Source organism: Crocodylus porosus, unplaced genomic scaffold (genome assembly GCF_001723895.1).
Source record: "Crocodylus porosus isolate Cpor-Errol unplaced genomic scaffold, CroPor_comp1, whole genome shotgun sequence".
Taxonomy (NCBI): Eukaryota; Metazoa; Chordata; order Crocodylia; family Crocodylidae; genus Crocodylus; species Crocodylus porosus.
Genome location: NW_017728939.1, coordinates 975435 through 999717, shown reverse-complemented (window position 1 = coordinate 999717; position 24283 = coordinate 975435). Strand labels below are relative to the sequence as shown.

The 24283-nt window shown below is 41.5% G+C and overlaps 1 protein-coding gene across 1 annotated transcript; it reads right to left on the bottom strand.

Moving 5' to 3' along the window:
- Window positions 1–2030: 2030 nt before the first annotated feature.
- On the bottom strand, window positions 2031–22727 carry RCAN3 (RCAN family member 3). Its single transcript, XM_019547615.1, has 5 exons — window positions 22612–22727; window positions 15282–15523; window positions 4867–5040; window positions 3886–4057; window positions 2031–2906 (listed from the first exon to the last, which is right to left on the bottom strand). Exons 2-5 carry the CDS (start codon window positions 15474–15476, stop codon window positions 2698–2700), a joined length of 750 nt encoding a protein of 249 aa, XP_019403160.1. The 5' UTR covers window positions 15477–15523; window positions 22612–22727; the 3' UTR covers window positions 2031–2697.
- Between the last annotated feature and the right edge of the window lie 1556 nt (window positions 22728–24283).

The window sequence follows — 24283 nt, the reverse complement described above, 5'->3', positions numbered from 1 at the left end:
TGAAACTGTATGGGTGGACAGGGCACTGTGGAAAAGAAAAGTCAGACTCTGAATGGCTCATCAGCTAGTCACATAATGTATGCCTATGCAGGTAAGACACAAGAAGAAAGATTTTTTCCTTTTTTTTTTTTTAAATCTGTGATTCCTGCCTCCAGAATGAGGACCTGCCTGCAGGATCCCATTTTGCAACCTGAAGCTGATGGCAAGAAAAGATCAAAAGCTGGTACAATACCAAGCTTTTATCTACTGCGCCAACACCAATTCACCACCATTAATTTTTTTTCACTGACAATCAAGTCAAAATACTTTGCAGAGTTCAATAAGCACATTATACAGAGTTAAAAAAAGAAACATATTAAATGATCAGGAAAAGGCCAATTTCAGAGTGATTTATGTACAGAAATCAAATAGGTACCTAAGTAGCTTAGTTTGTTCACAAATAATTTAGCTTTTTTAATACAAAAAAGAAGAATCTGTGTAGACTAAAAAAAGGTTGTTTATAAAAGAGCATAAACTATAGGAGCATGTGCCACTATACTGAGGCATATTTCCTCCTAATGAAATACTTAACGCAAATTCACTAAACCACACGTGTCCATTTTAAAAGACGCATCCTATCTCCAAAGTCACAGATGTGTTATCATACATACAGGACGCCATGAAAAATACCATGGTTTTAATAAAAAACGTAAATTTGGGTTAAACGGCATAAAAACAGGGTGGGGACTGGCTAAGCCACCCTGACAACTGACTGTCTTTAAAAGAAATATATAAAGGAAGCAAGCTTTAAAACCTCAAGTAAAAACTCATCTTGGACCTCATACTCCTGAACACCATTTAACCGTACACTATATGTAAATACAGAGATCATTAGATTAGACAGTCTCCAGAACAGGGGGGAATATTATAACATTTTTAGAGAAGGCTGGAGATTTAACATTCAATACTTGAAACCATGTTTCACTCTACCTACTCCAATTTTTTTCTGTTTTAACCGTCAGTGCAAACAATCCTAATCAGTGTAACATCATACTACAGCAGCAGCAGCAGCTTTGGAGGCAGATGCTGTCAGAAGTCTACCTCCTAAGTCGTCAGTGGTTCCCATCTGCCTTTTGTTTTTCTAGGAGTAACTAGCAGAACCATAAATGCATATAAATTCTGCACAGGTATGTGCCCCTTGTGTCAAATCATACAGGTACCTTTTAAAAAAGAAATATTTGGCATTTCTGAGAAAGATAAATGGAACAGGTTCACAGATGGATCAGTCTGCTCTCATTCATCCCAAAACAGACTACTACCTGTAAAGGAATTTCAGCATACACTGTATATTACACTTACATATACTCAATATATTAGTTGAAGCTGTTGTACTAGTACAAAAGTAGAGGTGCACCAATACATTGGTCCGATATCGAATCGGCACTGATATAAAGAAAATTGAATGCATCAGAAATCAGCCTGATGTGACTGATAATTTGGCGGATAAAAGCCCGTGCATGCAGGCAGCTGCAACACAGCATGTAGGGAGCGAGGAGCACAGTCCGGCAGCTTGAAGAGCTGCATGCAGCTGGTAAGTCTGTTGTAGTGGAAGGGGAGGGGAGAGAGAAGGGCCATGGGGGGCAGATCAAGGCCCTCGCAGTGAGGGAAGAAGTGGGGCTGGGGTAGGTGCTGCACAGCCAGGGCAGGGCAGGGTACAAGACAGAGCCGCAGTTCATCCAGGGGCCATGGGGGGGGAAGCTCCTGCTGCTGTGCACACCCTGAGAGTGCACGGGGAGCACATGTGCCCCCACACCTGCGCAGGATGGGGTAGGCTGGGCTGCAACTCCAGGCTGGGGCTGGGGCTGTGCTTGGGAGGGGGGCTACAGTGAATTTTAGGGTGGCTAGAGCCCCCACCCACATAGCCCCCCTCCCAGTGCTGCTGCCACACACCCCAAGCACGGCCCCACCCAGCTCCCGCTGGGAAGAGCCTGGTGCTGGTGCTGCCCCAGTCCCAGCCTGCAGCTGCAGCCCACCCCACCCCAATTCAGGGGCACATGCCTCCTGTGCCTTCCCCCAGGGTGCGTGCAGTAGAAGGAGACACCCCTCCCCCTCGGACAAGCCGTGGCTCCATCCTGCACCCTGCCCTGGCTGGGTAGCACATACCCCAGCCTGTCCCACTCCTTCCTCACCGCAGTGTCCTTGATCTACTCCCCACCCATGCTTCTTCCATCACAGCAGACTTACCAGCCGCATGCAGCTCTTCAAGCTGCTGGGCTGCATATTGGAAACTGGATCAGTAGTGGCCGATATGCCTCCTTAAAAATCGGCTATTGTATCAGCCCCCAAAATCTCTATCAGTGCACCCCATACAAAAGATAGCCACATTTGATTACTATACAACAAACTATTTTGAAAATAATATACAGATGGTTACTTTAAGATATTGTTTTAGCATTTAGTGCACCATGCTACACAATATCAAGAAAAACCTCCTATTTTGTCACTATTCTAAATTCAGTGGATTTTGCTACATTTGGGGGAGTTAGTCCTTAAAATTAAAGTGCTGTTTGAAATATTGGCATCCAAAATCTTTAACATGAGAGAGAACTACCTACAAGTAAAATCTGCCACTGCCATATATAATGCAGCAATGCAGACATCAATACACATCTTAATTTAGCATCTCATTACAGACACTGCTTATATCACCACAAGATCTTAACGGTGCATGATACCTCCTACCTCTGGTGTACAATCAAATGTTTTAGATTCATTTAGTATTGTCTGAGGTGGTTCTGGGCGCCTTGTCTGCATGATTTTCTGTTTGGGATTTTTCATGTCATCATCTTCTTCTGTTTCACTTTCACAAACATGGACAACTACACTAGGAGTAGACTCTGTTCCTGCATGAAGTTCATATTTCTCCCCTAGAGAATATAATAAAAAAGGATAACGTTATTGCAACAACATCCCCCGGAAAAAAAAGTTCCTAAATAACTTTTACTTAAAACATTATTACTGTGACTATTAACTGAATCATACTAACAACGAGCAATTTAATTCCTTCTCATCTTCAATTTGGTCCACTTCTACAAGTCATTTAACACTTAGCATGACATGGTTTGAAACATACTTCCAGTGTATATGGTACATGGTACTCTTTGAATACTAATAGTACCTATTTACAAATTAGTTGCCATCTGCTCCTCTGAAGCACGTGCAGCATTAAAGAATGCATAGCTGACCATGTTGTATTTAAATGGTGTAAAAAAACTTGAAATGATACAATTTAACCTGCAAACTTCTTCAGCATCTTCAATAATGTATGAAAGGTGCTTTACAAACTTGAAGCCTCAATTCACAGCTCACAAGGTAAGCAGTGTTATTGCTGTATCCAGTTAACAAGTTAAAAGGTAAATTAGTAGTAGGTCAGAGCATATCATGCCCTGTACTTAAAAAAAAAAAAAAAAAAAAGGGGAGTTTCCATTTTTAGGGGAGAACAAAGAGAAAAGCTCTTGGAAAGGTCAAATGGAAGATTTGATAGTTTAAATGCATGGTGGCCAGAACTAAATACTGCAGTGACTGGTACCTTACAAATTGGAAAGGGAATTACAACTGAATAAACCTTCCTCCCTTTTCCTGTCTTCTCCCCACACCTTTTTTTTTTTTTTTTTGTTATGTAAAGTATACATAGATATTTCCATAGCAAAATTGAAGAAACTCAAGAGCATCAAAATCCACTGCTAAACTCTCTCAAATGAACTGGCAATCCAGCAGAAGAGGTAATGAACTATTTTATTTGAACAAGTAACCTTATAGGGACATGGGAGGTACGCACCTGTATGCTACAGTTTTTCTAGTTACACTAGTGATGGTGAACAACAAAATACTAGGTAACAGTCTTACCTGGCCCCAATTTGGAAACAGCACAAAGCAAGTCATAGTTTATAAGAGGAGTGGCATCCTCACTCTGTTTCCATCCAACTGGTGGAGATGCAGGTGGTGATATCAGGAACTGTTTGACAGGTTGTGGTGGGAGGAGATAGGATTTGTCTCCCACTTCGCTGGACATCTGGACCTAAAGAATTAAATTCCACCATGATAACACCACTAACATCAAGTCTCTTCTCTGTTAGATACTCTAGTCCAGACGTGGCAGGAGACAGAAAGCACAGTGGCAGGGAGCAGAAAGCAGAGCAGCAGATGAGGCAAGGGAAAGGAATCAGAATGGCACTTGGGGAGGGTGCAGGGTTAATTTGTGGCATGCCTGCCAAAAAAGGTTGGGACTATAACAGTAGGGGCATTGCCCTGACCATGTAGGATGGTTCTTCATATTATATTTCCAGCATTTTATCCAGCCTAGCTTCAAAAGTTACAACTGACAAAAGTTTATCTCACTTTCTTTAAGACAATACAACAGGATAAGGTCTCTCGTAGTCGCAATGTGTGCTTTTTTCCTCAAATGTCAATATTTTCCCAAACCTCTTTCCATTATTATTTATTTATGGTGACAATGACCTTGGCACCATACATATCACATGCTGAGCCATAATCCAACAGAAGATTCATAAACAGATACAGGATATGCAGAGAAGAGGTTCTGGAATGCATTCAAAGAAAAGGAGTACATTTTGTCTGAGACTAGTGGGGAGCTTTTTGCCACTTAAGAGTGATCCTAGCAGCCAATTATGGATCTGTAGGATTTGCAGCTATGGGGAAAATAAAAGAAAAAAGACCCTGATGCGTGCATGTCCATTAAAGCAGAGAGGACAACACGTGTGATATCAGGGGTCACTTCCAAACTCTACCGGGGATGAGGCCACGGCTCAATACAAAAGAGAGCAGAAAAAAATAAAATGTGGTCTGTAGGTTTTCTTTTCATCATACCTGTGCAAAATAAAGCTTCAGCTTTTTTCCATTAAAGTCAGTCTCGTGTAGTTCTATCCGCGCTCTTGCCGCTGCCTCTGGATTGCTGAAGTTTATTCTTACTCTTCTGAAGCTTTTAAACAACTGGAATGTAACTTGGTTGTCATAGATTGTGAAAAGTGCTTCAAATCTTTCCTAGAGATGAAATAAAAAGATCCTCTAAATAAACAAAAATGAAGATTTTCATTCAGTGAAAAACAATTTCATTTCGCCGCCCCCCCCCCCGAGTAATTTTCTTTAAAAAATAAACCATTTCCTTGACTGTGTAGTTTTATTAAAGATTAGATTATAGATTTGTATAGGGTGGTTTGGATAGACATGGTTCTGCCTCAGGTAGATGACTGGATACACGACCCCTCCCAGCCATACTTCTCTAGGATTCCTCCAGAACTGGAAAATGCTATTGGTCCCTGACATCCTGCTTAAGTGAATGTAGTGTCATACAGCCTTATCTTACTGCCTCTTCTCTGCTTTTCAATTTAACACTTCAGTAAACAAAGGGATACAGAGCTCGATGTAGTGCCATCCAGTGACAATCATCCAAAACTGCAGAGCTGAAAAAATATTTGCACTTGGTAAGCATCTTTCTCTTGAGGATCTCTGAACTGCTACACAAAGGTAATAATCCCATTTTGCAGTTGGGATGCTAATACAGAGCAATTTAGTTGTTTTTCAAAACTCTCAACAAGACTCAGTGAGATTAGTCAGGAACAGAAACAATTTGTCCTTAACTCTTGGTCACAGTATTTTCCATTGACATGACCATATTGCCAAGCAGAACAAAATTAATTAAATTAACGTTTTGTAGAGTATCTGAATCCTGTCTTACATAATGTCTTATTTGATAAGGCTTTACAAAGAATGGCATTGTGAAAACAAATTTGTTACCACTCTAATCCTCCAATGTGCAAGAATCCAGTTCTGTACACATTTTAGATACAAATACAATAAATAAATGTTACAAAAAGCATTTTTTTCCAGGATTAAACATGGTCTTTTTGTTCTTTGTAGGCTGCAGCATTAGAATGATAAGACAAGCCTTTTATCAACTGTGCTGTAATGTTTGGCAATTTTATTAAAGTAGTTGGAGCTCTGGATGGGCCCTTCAGCTGCTGAGTAAGGAAAGTAAACTGAGAGAAATGACTTCTGCATTAATGATATATTGTCAGGACCCTTCCCAAGGATTTGTTGATGCATTGGCTACAAAACACCACATCCTCAACACACAAGTCCTAGGTCTTTGTGGAAATAATCCAAAAGACAGGAAACTACCTACACATTTTCATTTTTGCTAAATACCATCATTTATGCACAGTTCTTTCATGAGGCAAGATGTCCAAAAAGAATTGCCTAGTGTTCTACACCAATGTACACCCTCAAAATCTCAGTTAAATCAAAACTCTTTGTTGGTCTTTTCCACTTGTTTAATTTTACACAACTACGGTGAAGTTATGATCCCAGTGGATTTAATTTGGGACTTGGGGGTGGAATAAAATTCAGATCTGGGCTCTTTTCCTAATATTACCAATTAATCACCAAGGTTGTGTCTACAGAAGACTGACTGCACAGTTGTTACTGAACAGTCATTTGGTACTTGCATACCCAAGCATTAAATGACTGCGCTGTAACGGGCATTAATGCGCAGCAGCATCCCTGAACGGTTTCTTGGTGGTGCTGACTCTGCAGTAACTCGTTGCTACTGTGCAGTAGCATCACGTCATGCTTCATGCTGTGCGACACTGCTGTGCGGTCGTAACGAGCCACTGCGCAGTCAACATCTTATGTAAACGCAGCCTAAGTCACCTTGGGAAAGTTAATTCTAGGAACACCACAGTTAAGTCATGTCCTATTTTTTTTAAACTTCCTTCTGTTGAATTTAACACCCATGATTAAACTCTTTCAGTTACAGAGTAAAAATTCTGAAGAGACATACGTTCTTTTGCACATTAACCTTTTCTGTAAGTATATAATTTATGCCTTGCTTTTTAAAGCTGAAATAAAATAGTTCACTAAGTAATCAACTATGTAGTGACTGCAATACATTTGGGTGGAATTAACACAGCACAATTGGAAAGAAACACAGAAAGGAAAATGTCACCCACACCAAAAAATTGGTAAGAGGACTAGGGCAGGAGTAGTACCTGAAAGTAGAATTTTAAAACAAGAGTTTAATATCTATGAATAGCTTCTAACCTATGCTTCCATCAATAAGATGGAAATAATAATCATTATTCACCTATGTAAAGTGCGTTGAAAAGCAATAAAACACATTTAATATATTTATATTTTTATCCACCTGTGCAAAATGTGTGCGCGCACATATAATACCGTGCATAGTGTTTATTTACAGTTGTAACCACTAAAACGTAAGGAGGAAAGCTTGTTATATTTTAATCTGGATATAGTCTGCTAGTGGAGTTTAGACTCCAGGTGTGTCAATATAGAACCTTGCACAAGTACCAAACAAACTAGAAAAGTTGTAATGAAAAAAAAATAAAAAAGATGGATGGGATAAACCCTAAAAGTCTCACCAAAACAGTCAATTTTTAGATGCACTTTCAATACGTGCACACAGCATGTTTTCCATTTTATTCATAAGAGTCTGCTGTGCATCCACCCTTTAAAAAAAAAATGCAGGCAGAAGTAAAGCAAGCCATTGAAATGTATGTCCAGAGGCTGACAAAGCAGAATTTCATAAAACAGATAAAAGCCAAATAGTACATCAAAGCAGCTCTGTTCTTCCAGGCATTAAGAATAAGCCTGCATAATAAGTTTTCCATTTATAGACATAACACACAATTCTGACCTGTTCTAAACTGATGTCTTAGGTACCATAATTAATCAGCTTAAATGAGCTTGCTGACAGGCCAATTGATATGGCTCACAAACTATACTTGGAGAGAGAGAGAAATGCAATCCTATAATATACTAGCTGAAAAGAAAGCCTTGTGATTTTATATAAGAATTCCAGTTGCATTCTGAAAGCACACTTGACCAATACATCACAAGACAATCTCACATGGTAGCAAGTATCCAAGTGTCATTAGCTCCAGAGCTAGCATGTCTTCATACACTAACCTCATGTACCAGATAAGGCAATGAAATACTTGCATGGAAAGAGTGAAATGTGTATGGTGACAAATCACGCAGATGTGCGTGAAACGAGTCAGAAAGTCCCTATCTTCTGGGGCATTACACACACACACACACACATACACACACACACTTTTTAGCATTATCCTTAATTGGTCTTTTACTCCATTATGAAAAGGTAGAAGTAGTACTGAAACTAGTGGTGTATCTACAATCTTGTGTGAACTTGAATGCATGAGTTAGAAACAGAGAAGGAAGGTAATATTTTAAAAGGCACTCCTGCAGAAACAGAAATATTTTGATATTGGTCCAATTCAAAAGACACAAGATTACAATCTCTCTCTCAATCAGCTTGCAAATCACTAATATACTAATAACAATGCATTTCTGCCCACTGATGACTTGTATATAATTATATTTGTAAATCACTGAATTTATTGTTAGCAGAAATTAATGGCAACAGATAGCTAGAAATTAGCTTTTCCAGGGACCTGCACAGTCTGATCCAGGATTCTGAAAAAGGGGGGGGGGGGTTCAAATGGTGTGGCACATTGTCATATATAACAACACATTTTCCTCCAATTAAACAGAAACTAGGAGTTTTATTAGTATGCTAGGGGTCTAATATTACATTATTCAGTTTAAGATCAAAACAAAAACAAATATAAATGTATTGAAATGTGCACTAACTAGCTGAATTATATACAACTTACACAACAAATTAGGCAAAAATAGTCAGAAGATATTGTTTCATTAGTCCTGCAGTCTTTATAGTTAAACGTACATTTCTTATTCAGATTTGTAAAACAAAATCTGGTCTTCTTGGGTGCCTTCAGCACTTCACTGTCAGTCATTTCTACATCTGGAGTTAATACTATCACACCCGAGTTAAGGATTTTAGCTAGAAACAACTGGCAGGACTAGGAAATAGAACAGAGACATCACCAGGAATGGGTAACAAATAGCAAAATTGCAGAAGAACAGATGGTTTGAATAGTAGAACATCAAGACCATTAAAAAGGAGAGAGGCTCATCGAGTGAAGAGAGATTAGCAGTTATAGGGTAGATTATAATGAGCCATGAAGTCAATCGACTCTCTTAGTACTGCCTGAATAGAAGTGCCACTGCTAGTGCCAGTCAGTAGGCAGTCTGGGTAAAGCAAGAATCAAAAGGGGTATGCAAGTGTACACTACACCCCCACCTCCTCCTGATCTGCCCCTGGACCTTGCTCAACTGGGCAACTGTATGCAACAATATGAAGGCAGTGACACCTAATGAACTGGGTGGTGGTCGCTCCAAGAGAAGGGAAAAGAAAAATGTAAGCACTGCCTCCGAAATACTCAGACTTTTTTGTTACATTTTCTCTTACAGCCACAGGAATGTGATTATAGCAGGCTGCTAGAGGAATAGCTCTTGTTATATAACATCCCCTCCCTTATCCAGTACAGATCCATAAGCTGCTTTAAAAATTATGTATACACATCTGATTTATGATTCATTGCCAGTCTACCTGTTTTTGGTTCTTGGCTTCTGGTTGCTTCGATAGTACAAATTTTTATAAATGTTTATAGTTCATGCTGTAATGTTGATTTTAAATGCATTAAGCAGTGATAAAGTAGATGGAAACAACAGAAAAGAATAAAAGTGGCTTTCAGAGGGGCTGCATCATCCCTTCACTTACTTTCTGCAGTAGGGTCTTAAGAACTCTCCCCACTATATTTGCCCTTGTTAGGGTCAATGAGGCAAGGAAATACTATTGTGTGGATGCCTGAGGCTACCCAATGCCCAAAATAGAAACATTTGTAATGTTGTTAACCCCCTACAGAGCTCCTGGCATTAGCACCAAGGATCTCCAAGGTCGGTAGCTGTAATATATTGTAATTGAGAAAGGGCAATTAAAATTGGATTGCAAAAGGGGCTTAGAGATAAGAAACAGCAGCTAGCGATAAAAGAAAAATGTAAAGCATGCAGAGAGGCAAAAAACTAATTCAATATCAAGCTCACTCTGGCTGACCTCGTATGTAAATGATTTTTGAAATGCCAGTTTCATAAGTTACAACATTTTCACACGGTGTAAAATGAAACGCACAGAGGCAGCAAATGCTGTAAAAATAAAGTAAACAAATCTGGAATAATACGAGTTGATAAGGCTTATAGGATAAAGGCTCAGGCAGCTACTGGAGATATGATAATGAGGATTAAAGGGAACAAAACAAATCATCACATTGTAGATATCCTATAGTGATGGCCACTGGGTAGGTCCTTGTAGCTACTGCAGTATCCGCAGGGAACACAGCGCACTGCACCAGGAGGAATAATTGTAAGATGCTTCACTAGAATGCAAAATGACTTCCATGCAAGGCACATGCCAGCCTATAGCATTTAATGGCATCTGCACAAGCAGCAGTTAAGAACAAATATCGTCCATCAGCAAGGAGTAAAAAACAACTCTTCTTTGCCTTCTAACAACAATTACCCTGGACCACCACTGTATCCAAAGAATGATTCACAGAAAAACAGGCAGCAGGGCGCAGCCAATGTCCAGATTTTCTAGAAACCCAGGGTGTCAGCCATTACAGAGCAGGCACAACGTAGCTCAACTTTTCCTACAGGTTGGCAGAATGATGAGGTATGTTTGCCACTATAACTAATATTGGTGAGGCCAAGGAGCAAAGGACTTTTGGGGTGTACAGGGTGAAATTCCCACCCCCTGAAGTTGCTCTTTAATGTTGGGGGGGGGGGCGGGACAAGCAGTGGGGGGGAACGGATAGTCCCTCCGTTCAAGGAACTCTTTGATGGCTTCATATTTTGCCAGTGAATAAGCTCTGCTGAGTACAGAAAGAAGGGGCTAGCTTCCTATTTTTCTATCTGAATTCGCTCTTCTTGGTTTAAGGACACACCAAATCCATTTCCAAAAAAGGAAATTTAAGTTATCCTCCTGTCTTTTGGCACAATCACATTCCCAGAAAGAGTTTTAAAAATGCTTTTACAAACTATTTCCCTTAACACAGGGAGAAATGCAGAGCAAGAAAACCCAAGATGTATTCCTTTAGAAGTACTGGTCTTGAAGGAAAAAAAAAATACTTGGAAGGCACTGGGATCAAAAGCAAGCAGACACTTGCCACTGAAAGGATGCTATGGTTTGCTTGGTCATTATAGACAGGAATAAGATTGCACCTAACTTGCACAGAGTGAATATGAAGAATGAGTTGGTGTCCGTTCATCTGTCTGTTCTAGTCCGGTTAAGGAAATCATTCCTGAAAGCTGTCAGCATGAGCCACATGCACACAATCGTCTCACCTCAGCACGGATGAGCCCTTAACAATTACAGTGCTAATGGACAGATAATAATAATAATAATAATGTGGTTTAGTTCTTACAAAAATATATTAAGGGAACTAACTTAATTATTGTTTTTATTCAGGACATAGCTTTGAAGATTGGTTCCTCTGAAAAGTTACTTTAAACACAGACCACCTGTAGCTTATCTGAAGTGCAAAAGAAGTCACATTATTTCATAAATTGATAGTGAACATTAACTAACAGAACTTCTACCCATGGGCCCACAGTCTTTCAGGATTCTTCTTCTTTTTCAGTGTCCTTTAAAGAATAAAAGAATAAGGGATAAAATCATCCTCATCTCACGGGCTAAATATAGTTTACTATGAGTTATAAAAAAGATGCCAAAAACGCCAGTGTAATATTTTAATAGGCAACAATACTGTTGCTAAAAGTGATCTCTCTAAGCAACTCAGCCTAAAATTAGAGCTAGAATATTTGCTGTGTTTCTATTTGGGGACAGAAGCCCGTGCTGAGTACACATGCCTACACTGCACTGTCCTTCTCCTTTCTTAGGAACAGGAGAATCTAGTCTAATGGGCAGTGAAAGTTTGTTATTTAAGCTATGCTGTAAAAAAAAATGGATGACTTGCCAAGGCTCCCTGGAATGAGATGTTCACACCTGGGAGAGGATGGCTCAGCCCTTCATTTTATCAGGGCAGATAAATTGAATTCCACACTGTTTACTGCCTATAGATCTTTTGACCTGAGGGTTTGTCTGCTGTACATAGGCATCAGAGTTCCCAGAAGTCTTAACAGTACTCTGGCATCCCTGCAGCCATCTACTTTTCGTGTCATAGCTCTGTTAATTACACATATGCCATGTGACTGTTGCCCGCCACCCAAAGATGGGAGCATTACAGTGGTAGCACATGCACCTTTGTTGAGTGTTTCAGAATGAACAGCAAACATTTCATATAAAAAGTCTGGGCTAGCAGAAAAACCTTTCCAGCAAACTGTTTTGATGGTAAAAAGATGATATGCAGGAAAATCCTTCAGAAGCACTGTAAGACCTTCCTATTGGAGCAAACATTTAACAAAGAAAGCTGGGATATTGTCTGCGGGGGGGGGGGCTGGATTCTGTTTTATGTTGCTACTCTAGTCGCCTTAAGTTTTTTATCGTTTTTGTTTGTCCTATTTGATCTCCTGTTTTATAAATGGCTTGGTTCTCTTAGTATAAGCTGCTTTAAACCTTCATTGGGAAGAGTGCCGTATAAATCAAATAAATAAAACTGCTCTAAAAAATGTTTTCTTTCTGTAGAATTTTTTCACTTTTTATGAAAAACAAATGTGTGAAAACTGAAGCTGAGTTTTGGCCTCAGAACAAATATTTCAATCACATATCAAAAAAATTTTGATTCAGAGATGACAGGCTACTGGGACTTGTGGTTTGACTGCCTCAAACCCATTCCTGTCTCTGGCCCAGCATGTGCCCCTCCCAGACTGCATCTTCTGTGATGCACTGCCCCTCTCCAGGGGTAGAGACCTGGGCGCATCAAGGTAGATATACACCAACAAGGGAGCACAGCCTATGGAGGAAAAGGGGAACACAAGGCTCCCAAACTACATTTCCCATGATGGATCACAACAGCATTTCCAAAGCAAGTTATTTTGGTTTTGATTTTCTGGCAAAAAGTCAATTTTCTGCAGGGGAAAAAAGCCATCTTCCAAGTATCTTTAAATAAACATTTATCATTACTGAGATGGTTAGAATCCTTCACTGCAGCTCCAACCCTGATCAGCCACAGAAATAAATAGATACAGGGACAGAAGTAGCAGTCTCACTACTAGGACCTTTAAAAACTTATCCCTATTCCAAACGTGACTTGTTGTACGGCTTTGATCAACTTCCACATCAATATCTATGCCTCAGTCTTCCTAACTAAGAAATGGGGATAATGCTGACTACCTACTTTGGGGGTGTTGTATTTCTAACACTATGTGACACCCTGCCACACTTCTCTCGTTCCTTGGAGTCTCAGAGCAGCAGACTCCTACGCCTGAAGAAGGGTGATTGCACCCAAAAGCTTGCAAAGAACTCCCCCCCCCCGCAATTACTAAGTTGGTCTAATAAAAGATATCATACCTACTCAAAGAACCTTGCCTGCATATATATTAAAGTAATTGAGTTTTACCTGTAATATCTTATGGACACAGATGTTTTTGAAGAATGAACCTCTGGGATGTATATCTTTTTTATCCGAATTTTAGATTTGTGGACAGACCTGGCATCACCTACCTCATAACATGGACATACTACATAGTTTCCAGTGACCCAATATGGCCAAGAGCCAGGAAAAGAGAGGATATGTACTTGAGTCATTATATTACTTTACTTTTAATAAATAAAAATAATTTGTATACAGAAGAAGCTATTAAAAATTCTTCACTTTGTGTTTTTTTTTCAAATAAAAATGCAGATGTAATTGATTTTCCACTCTCAGGTCTTATGAAATCTGCCAGTATCTCAGTGTTTGATATAAATAAATAGGATGTTTTGGCAGAAGTGTAACAGGTTAAAATCAGAATTTTAATTCTTTTAGAAATGTATCTAAGCTGCCCTTGTACGAAACTATCATTAAAGTACATCCACTCACACGCAAAGCCTATTTGTTCGTTGTTTGCCACAATGAAAAAGCTACTAATGAATTTTATTTTATTTTTTAAAGAAAAACCCCTATTTATTACGGGAAAGTAAACAACCAAGCAGATTTTTTCAAGACATCCCTAATCACCTTAATTTATAGTGCCAATGAAGTATCATGAGCCAGATACAACAGCCCTTAACTCTGGAAAGGAAAGTAATACTGTTATATGCTGCATTCAGATCATATACTGTTAAGCTGTTGCTCCACAGATCCTCACCTCAGGAATTGGAAATTGTAGGTGTCTAAGGAGAGCTACTGGCAGAGCACTCTCAATGCTGATGTCCTACACTGAGAAACACTCTCTGTATGAGATCTGCCCAGCTTCAGACCCCACTGCAACAAGTGCATTTTGGCAGAAGTTTCCTTATAACGACAGAGAGAAGAGAAGACAAAAGGTATGAGAAAGAAGAAGGAGGGAAAGAAGGAAGAGTGAGTTTAAACAGCCAAAACCTAGGGTGACAAGACTAATATCTGATTTGATGACTTTGATAGTTATCTGTTGTACCTAGTAGCTGTGGCAGTGGGACTCCTGTGTCTTCAGCAGACTTTCATTGGCTTTCTTTGTTATGAATGCTACTTTAGGAATGCAGTTTGCTGTCCCTCAGCTTAATTTTAAGGGGCACCACTTAGCACCCCTGCTTTCCAGAACAACATTTCCCAGCTGACACCGTCACCTTTCCTCAGGCAACATACAGAATTTGGAAGAGAATTAGAGGCTTTGTAAATGTTGTTGTAAAACAAAATTGGAAGGAAGTTATAAGATCAAACTCTCCTCCCTTATATGAATCACCCACAAATAATCCATAATTTTTTGGGGGGGCATTTGTTTTGTTTTTTTAACTCATACTTCCTGACAGCCAATGAAAACAAAAAAGAACTACAAATCTGATTAATGAAAATGTTAGTGGTTCAGAAAAAGACTTGCTCTGAAGCAAAAACTGCAAACCACTTCCAAAAATACCATTGATTATTGAGATCAGCCAATGACTATTGAGAACAAATACCACAGTATTTAACAATGGTTTTCATCCCAGAGTTAAATATTAAATCCTGCTCAGAAGAGTAGCACACAGACATACTGTGAAAAGTGTCACAGCCACACTACCACTCTGCATGCCAGCGATTTACTCTTACCTGCTACCTGGTAGCAGCAGCAATTCCAATTTGGTTGTACTGGCAAATGTTTTCATTTTTTCCCCATTAAATCAAGTAGTATCACTCGGCAAATCTACACAAGGCACACTCCCAGCTAGAACAATATTCACATAACTCATTATACTTCACAAGTACCCTTACCTTCTCCCCTTGTGCCTCAAACACAGCTTCATGCACGCTGCAGGCAAACAATGAGGTAGGCAAGTCACTTAAATCCATCATCTCTTCCAAATCATCTTCGTTTTCACCAAAGATCATCTCTTCTTCCTCTTCCTGATCACTGCTGTAAAGGTCTGACTGGCCGTCGCTCCAGGACTTCATAGCGTCTCTTAGCATTGTCTGCCAAAAGCAACTCTTTATGTTCCAGGGTTTCCAGCAGGAATCTGTTCAGAGAGGAAACAGTCAAATTATTTGCCAATAACTCATATTTTCCTGCTACACTTTTCTTTGAGATGAATACTTTTATATAGGAAAAGAAATCAATTTGAAAATTGCCTCTTGTCCACAGTACAGCATATCATCTCATTTTTGTAGACCTTAGATTCACCTGTCTGAACTCTGAAAAGGAAGGAGAGAAACTATCTGGTTAGATAAACAGAAACTAATGTACTTCATTCTGACAAAAATTATGCACTAGGAAACTGTTCAGGCTGTAAGAAATTGCTATCCAAGAGCAAAGTTTTATGAACATTCAAAGCAATTTACATAAACTTAAGCTTCAAAAACTTCTCAGGCATGTATCATTTCAATTTTGTAAAAGTGAGCACAGATACACAGTATGATTAGGCAATTTCCCCAAGGTCCCTGCAAATCAATGGCAGAAATATGAACAGACTCAGAATTTAAATTCTTGACTCCACGGCCCCTTGTTCTAGACAACAGCATCTTCTACAAAAAGCACTGCATGAATAGAAGAAATGCTCCGAGTTTTAAAAGCTGCCGGCACAGAATAATACATACTGCCTTAAGTGTGGGGATGACAATAAAATGCGACACAAACAGGATATCATGTAGAATAAGAGTGATGCTGCAAAGGACTGCACTTGATATAACATTTTGCCAAGTGTTGCTCATAAAGGGCAACACTTGCAGTTAGAAAGAGAGAAGTGGAGGAAGTTATCATATCATCATATAGATCACATATTAATATACAAGAGGCATGCAACTTTGCAAACCATTTGACGATTTGTTTTGGGGTTTTAAATTTGTGTAAAAAATTGGAAAGGTTGGTAGACAACGTTTGCCATCAGCAATTATTTGGTTTGAAATTTTAATTGCTCAACTTATTCCTTTGAAGCAGTCAGTTAAAAGTGCCATTAACTGTAACCAATATGGGGAAAAATAGTCTACACTTTCTCATGTGGATATATTTAAAATCAGTAATATAATTAATAAGAACTAACCACCTGAAGTTCCTTGTATTTTTGGGAAAAATGATTTCTGGAAATAAGGAAAAATGTATCTGATATCCACAGTTATTTTTCCACGTATTTCTAACATCCTCCATCACAGCAGCACTTAAGTTCTATGCTCATCCCCTCCCTACACTTGTAAATAAACACCGACTTTTTCAAATACACAAATGCACAATCACAATTTACATTAAAGACCTTATATAAATAACCCTGTCTACACATACAAGTTAATACTTGGAATGAAAACAGAAAAGGTAAATTGATGGTGAGCATCAGGGGATAGACAGTAAGCTTGTGTGAAGCCTCGGTCGCCAATTCAATTTGGAGGAGATTCTGTCCGATTTGGCAGCCGAATCTCAAGACATATTAATTTCTCTTGGAGAGATTTGATGATTCGGTCAGACACAGCTTTATATGTTTTTTCTACGTACCTCAAAGTACCAGGCAGCTCGAGAACACCAAGATGGTGGGGTGGACCGAGCACACATTTGTGTGCTCCCCAGCGGACCCAGAAGTGGACCAGAAGTACTTCCAGTCCACTTTTGGGTCTGCCGCAGAGTGCGTGGGGGACCCCCTGCCCCCCTGGCTCGACAAAACTGGTGCCTCCTACATCTGGGGGGATAACTGGAGTCTCCCCACAGCCAATCATTGAGTTGGGGGGTGCGGGGGGGGGGTCCCCCAGATACTCAGCAGTGGACCTGCCCCTGCGCTCTGTGGGAAGCTCCATCTACCCCACCATCTCAGCATTCAAGAGCCACGCCTGGTACCTCGAGGTATGTAGAAAAAAAACATATAAAGCTGTGTCTATGGCTGAATCACTGATTCTCCAAATCAGACTTGAATCTTCAGATTCAGCTGGATCGAATCGGGACAGTGATCCAAATCAGCAAATCGAATCGCTGTCCCCTGAATCAGGCTGAATCTGAATCAAATACAGCCCACTTCACACACCCCTAACAGACAGTGCCACATGCACTGGTATACAGTTAGAAACGCTGAGTTATGCAGAGCTTTAAAAAAGGTCAAGGAATTTTAACTTGATACAGAAGAAAAGGAAGGCAGGAAAGATGGTTGGGGGAAGGCAAAGAGGATGAAAAAGAAAGATGAAGTCATTACTAGAACTTACGCCCTGCCTTCAAAGCCCTTCTCTTCTCCATTTTTCGTGCCATTAAAGAGCAGTACGGAAACCACCAACACAAGGGTAATATGGAACAGTCCTTCATAACATGGGTCCTCACCCCCACGATCATCAGGCCAGATCTGACTTGCAAAGGTGGGCTTGCAAGGCTTCCCACGAGTCCAAAACTTTGATTGCCAGGGAGCAGTGACAGCATTAATTGCTGCTTCACTGCTGCCAAATTTCCAGATCTGTGGGGAGCTCAGCAGGCACGACCCTGAACATTAGACCTGGCACGTGGGGTTGGGGCAGTGTGGAGTCAGACTGACAGCTGCAGGGCCCAATCCTGGTGCATGGGGGTCAGACCATGGTGCCAAACCATGTCAAAAGGTTGAGAGCACCACTGCTTTACTCCATGGATTGTCAAGACCAGTCTATTACAGCTCCTTCAAAGTTGTTTTCCTCTGGTGTGGCATTTAAGGAGCTCTAATCTGCAGTCACTGCTGTTTTTGGTGCTGGGAAAGGAGATGGAGTATTCCAAGTTTTGCTATGTAATAAGGACATTGTGCACAGGCATGTCTGCCCAGCATACGGATGTGTCACACTGGGAGGAGACGTGCACACAGGCATGGGACTAAGCAATAGGGAGCAGGTACGCTCGCTCAGCATATGGGTATATCACACTGGGAAGACACATGTACAGAGAAGCATGAGACTGGGCAATAAAAGATGTGGAGCCTACTCCTGTTTATGTTAAATCTCACTGTGCTTCTTTAAGCAAGTAACTTTAAGGATGTGCCTCAGGTTGTTATTCTGAAAATTAGGCTTTGGAAAGAATTTCTGTAAGTCTCTTCAAATTAAAATACATTGCCTACATTTCCAATCCTTGCAGGATTTTTTTTACTTTTACAAATCTTTATTTTAATAAGTTTTTTAAGGAAGTCAACATTCAAGAAAAATAAACTGTTTTGACAAATAAACTGCATCTACCTAAGAACAAAGATACCAGTAAAGCAAGCCAAAAAACACACAAAAAACCCCCCACATGGTAAAATACAGCCTACAGAAAATGACAAGGTGTATTTAAGAAGAAAAAAAAAATCATACTCCCCACACACAAAAAACAAACTATTCAGAATTAAGCCAAATGCCAAATTTCCAACACAAAAAGTTGGGGTTTGGTAACCAAAATAATGGCTAACCCTCCACAACACTGAAGTTATCAAGTGCTTTAATAAATTGTATAGCCAACACAGAGTAACTCAAGTTAGGCACACTGTCACTAGGATACATAACATCATTTAAAAACAATCAACACTATCTAAACAATGTAAGTAGAGACTGCAAGCAACAGACTACCATGCCATCCAATTTAAAAACAGTATAGTATGTGACAATGTACAGTAATATGGCTCAAAATAGTATGAAGTAGTTCGGCTAATATACAATGCAGACAGAGATAAAAAGTAGTGTATCAGACACAGATGCAAGTAGCAAAGAGAGGCTGAAAGTCATAGTGACCTTGCATGGTGCCTAAACTGGTTTGACAGAGTTTGGTAATACTGTATAATAAGCAACCTTGAAATGGGTCCATGGTTTTATGCAAGACCATTTAGCATTGCACATCTTCAAACACTTCATTTTCACTACTGCTGCAAGGCAGGTGATCATCATCCACCCTTTGCAGATGGGAACACATGCACATGCATACTAAAACAAAGCGTCCAAGGGCTCAGCCAGCATCGGAGCCGAGAGGGGAGCCCTGGTGCTCCTGGTTTGCAGATCTGTGCTCAGTCCACTGTAATGACAATCCCAATATTTTCAATATTCTAGCTACACGTATAGCATAAGGGCCCTTACAGAGGGGCAAAGGCTATTTTTGGCTGAACAATATGAGGCGTTATGAACTGCATTCATGCTAGACAGGTATACATTTCTGCCTAAAAAAGAGGCTGTTATCTAGAACCAAACTTCCTAGGCAGTTTCCAATTCTGCTACTTGCTGAACTGAAATGCCACCTTGTTACTTAACTTTGATTGTCCTCATTCCCAGAACTACAATGTGAAGTTATTCCTTACTTACCTTTGTAAAACATTTTAAGATCCTCAATGGCAGATACTATAATGCAAAGCCCTGATTCCTGGAGAAGCAAACAAACCGCCCCCTATATGCTCAGCCTTGGCACACTGCAAGCAATCCCACAGGCTTCAAATACAGAAGAACTTCAACATGTTGCAAACAGACTGGAGCAATAACAGCCACCAATTATTATAAAACTTTACCTGATTTGTGACATGACAGCTTGGCTCTGCAAAATGCTATGGAAGAAGTACAATGGGGGAGGGAAGGGATGAAGGATGGTAGCAATTACTCATCTTATTGCCATGACGCCTAACTTTTTCTCTTAACCAGTGATGAAAAATGGTTACCCGAGATATGTTTTTGTTCCTTTATGGTATAAAAAAGGCAGCATGAGTAAGCAATGGAGGCATGTGTGACTTTCCCTTCAGCTTCTGCAAGCTGAACCAAGATTTAGCGCAATCCTAGCCAAAGATGAGCTTTAATAGATCTTTTCTTTGTGGTTAGATGAACCAAGAAGCAAGCTCCTAACAGCAACATTTACAGCACTGCATAACTTACACTGAAACAAACACTCCTTGCAAATGTAAAATAAACCTGAAAGGCTGTGGTGAAGTAGCTCACAGATGCATCTGTCGCTACTATTTTGTGGAAAAGCACAATGTACTCTCAATTCTAACGTCAAAACAGAGCTACAATTCCAGCATTTAGTTTTTAGAGGGTGCCTGTTTCTGAAAAATTTCCCAAAAAAGTATAAAATAAATAAAATTTTTAAAAAAAAATCAGTACTTGATCACCATTCTGGCTTTGCAGTAACCATTACATTTTACTACCAGAAAATTTCAAACCTGTGGAGTGCTCCACTAAATTTAGAATGGGACTGACAAATAAAAATGATGCATACATTTTACTTAAGAAATATCACTACACATGATATCCAGGAAAAGTTACATGTTAAGTTTGTAACAGAGGTATTATGTAAGGTCTTTTAAAGATATTAGTAAAAACAGGAAAGAGGAGCACAGTCTAGTGGTCTGAGCCCTAGACCGGGCTCAGCAGAGCTCTCTCCTGCACTCCGCCTCACATCACGATTTGAAGCAGATCACAATCTTTATCTACACGAGGGTTTTGCAATCGTCATCTAGATCAACATCAAATAGCAATTATTATGCTTCAATGGGCTTTAACATCCAAATGAAACAATTAGTCTAGAAATGCAGAAACAAAGAAATCCATTTTGTGCATGACACATAACCAGGCAATTACTTTCTTTGCTAACATGTTGCTTGAGCATGTGCTCACTGTCTCTATCCTCCTCAGTCACGTTTAGATCCCTAAGTGGCCTGATGTGCTCTGAGACAGCATAACGACGTGGATCCTGCAAAGCATCCGCCTTAGTCACTTCAACGCTCCAACCTCTTACTAATTTCTTTACTCTGTTGAAATATAGTATTCTGTTTAACACTTAAACACCTTGGAAATACCAAAAAAAAGGTTGCTTTTTTCCCCAAGCTTCAGACCATTATGAGATGCTGCATCACACTGTCAGCAATGAGGATTTGGAGAGATCCTCATACTTTTGCTCTTGCACCAGGGCTAGAATCGACAGGAGGCCACCGGTGTTTTTATTGTTGCATTGTCTAGGCCAGCAGTTCCCAACCTTTGGCACTTTATATCCTACCAACCCACTTTGTCAAAAAACCCTGGTCCCACCATGTTAAAAACAAAACCCTGCTTTTGCACTGTTCGAGATATCTGTTGAGTCATCTACCTGAAGTGCAAACAACTTTGATTTTTCTCAATCAGGCAATGAGCTGAAGTCCCACCTACACGATCTTCGTGTCCCAGCAGCTGAGAAACCCTGGTCTAGACTGACTTTAAGTACTGGGAACCAACTGTGAGGAACACCACTACCAACTCGCTGGCATACAGCTAAATAGGTCTATTTATATCTCCTTTCAGGGATAGTGGAATAATCCAAAATTTCCCCAAAATCTTTAGCGTTTAACTCACCACATCTGTTTACAAACAACCCTGGATTTCAATGAGCGGACTCACCCGAGTAAACCGAAAGGTGTTTACGTGCCTTGCAATATGCTAACACCCACATCACCCACATTTAGCTAACAAGATATGGGGCATCAAGAAGGGGTGGGCGCGCAACAGGGCAGGCGGACGGCTGCCCCTGTGAAACGACTAATTACTAATCAAAGGGATGTGCTAGTGTAATCAATGGGGTGTGTGCAGGGATAAACGCTCAAGAAATGACTACTTTGTAATCGATGGGAAGGGGTAAATCCTTGGGAAACGACTAATTTGTTATCGATGGGATGCACGCAGGGGATAGTCCTCACGAAGGGACTAGTGTAATCCATGGAGCGTGCGCAGGGGTAAATGCTCAAGAAACGGCTAATTTGCAATTCATGGGATGGTGTGCAGGAGTAAAGGGGTAAATGTTCAAGTAACAACTGATCTGTAAGCAACAGGATGCGCGCAGGGGAAACGGGAGCAAGTCCTCAGGAAATGACTACTTTGCACTGTATGGGATGCGCGCAGGGGAAGGGGTACATCCCCAGGAAACGCAATTCGCACTCCAAGCGATGCGCGCAGGGGCGAGCCCTCAGGGGCGGGCTGGTGTAAGCGATGGGATGCGCGCAGGGCGAAGGGGTAAATCCTCAGGGAAGCACACGTGCAGCCGCCGGGGGTCGCGGAGGCCGGAGGACGCGCACAAGCCCCTGCCCGAGGCCGCGTCGCGGGAAGGGGCGAGGCGGCGGGTTAGGGACATGGGCCCGGGCAGGGGGACACGCCGGTGGGGGCCCCCGGCAGACACACGCCGCACCCCATCCCCGGCAGCACTCACCGTGCCCGGCCGCGGCGCAGGCCCGTCCCGTCCCGGAGCCGGCAGCGATGACAGCTGCTGAGGGAGCCGCCGCCGCCCCTCCCCCGCCGGCTCTCCCGGGGGAGGAGGGGAGGGGATGCGCGCGGCTCCGCGCACCGCGTCGCCAGGGGAGGGGAGGGACCCGGATGAGGGGCTGTGCGCATGCGCCCCGCCTGGGCGAGCTCCGCCCAGCGGAGGGCGGAGGGGGCGGTGCCACGAGGGCGTGCGCACGTGTGATGCCCTGGCTCAGCTTCCAGGGGTCATGTGTGGCCTGCCCGCGCCCCGCACACGCACACGCACACGCATGCGGTGCAGCAGTCACAGGAAAACAGAACAAAGCGTCAGGAGCACATTTCCTCCCCTCCCCCCCATTTAATAAATACCCACCCAAAGACTCCATCGGGGGGGGTTCAACCCGGAAGCTTGCTAAGAAAACGTTTTTCCAATTACTGAAGTGGCTCTAATAAAAGATAGCGGACCCACCCCCAAACCCCCGTTGCCCCGACGAGCCTTTCAAAGAGCGGGAGGCTTGGCCCCACGGAAGTGGGGGGCACGTTGCTCTGGCACGTCTCAAGCCGCGGAGCCCCTCCGCTGCGGGCACGGTGTTGTCCGGCTCCCTCGCTCATAGTGTCTGTGTCAGGACGGGGATCAAATGGCAGGATCCGGGAGCTGCGGGAGCCTCTTAACCAAACACAAGACTGGCCCCGCCATGGGATCCAACCGGTGGGTCTCAGCCTTTTTAGACCTGAGGACCCCCTGGGAAAATGCCAGCTCTTAAGGTTCACCCTTTTGTACTTGACCACAGAAAAATCAGAGGCAGTTTTTTTTTCTGTTGCAAGGACCCCCAACGAAGGATTTGTATTTGAAATCTCTGGGTTTATCTAGTGAATCAGATTCATAGATGCTAGGGTCAGAAGGGACCTTAGCAAATCATCGAGTCCAACCCCCTGCCCCAGGCAGGGAAGAGCACTGGGTTAAAGGACCCCAACCAGATGCATGTCCAGCCTCCTCTCAAAGACCCCCAAAATAGGGGAGAGCACCATCTCCCTTGGGAGCCCAGTCCAGATTTTGGCAACCCTTACTGTAAAAATTTTCTGCAAGTTTTCGGGCGCTTGCGGAATTTTTTTTTTTTTTTGCAGTTTCTTGGTTAGTCTAATAAAAGGTTTCATTTTGGAACCAAGAGTTCTAGATTTTTGCATTTCTAACAATGCATGGCACTCCACAGCACCCTTGAAAGGATCTCAAGGCATGTCAGGGTGTGTCAACTCCCTGGTTGAGAATCACTGGCCTAAACCAGGTGCCCAACCCCTGTGATATACTGTGGATACACAGTAGATAGGTGGATAGCTAAGCTAACCGGAGGCAGTATTTAGCTGTGAAAGGAAAATAATACGTAGCCATGATAGGCACATAAAACTGTTGCTTGCTTCATTTCAGCAACCCTAAAACCTATTTTTTTATCAGCTTTGTTCTCAGCCAGGAGCCACAGGGGGGAGAGAGCAGCTGGGATTTTGATCCATAGGCTAAAACTTGGTTTAAATACTTTCTTCTATATAGCCAAAGGCAAAAAGGAATGTAAGTATGATCTTCCCTACTAGTTTCCCCATTTATGTGTGTTCAAAGAATGGCCTTTCTTCTGTGACAGAAGGCACAA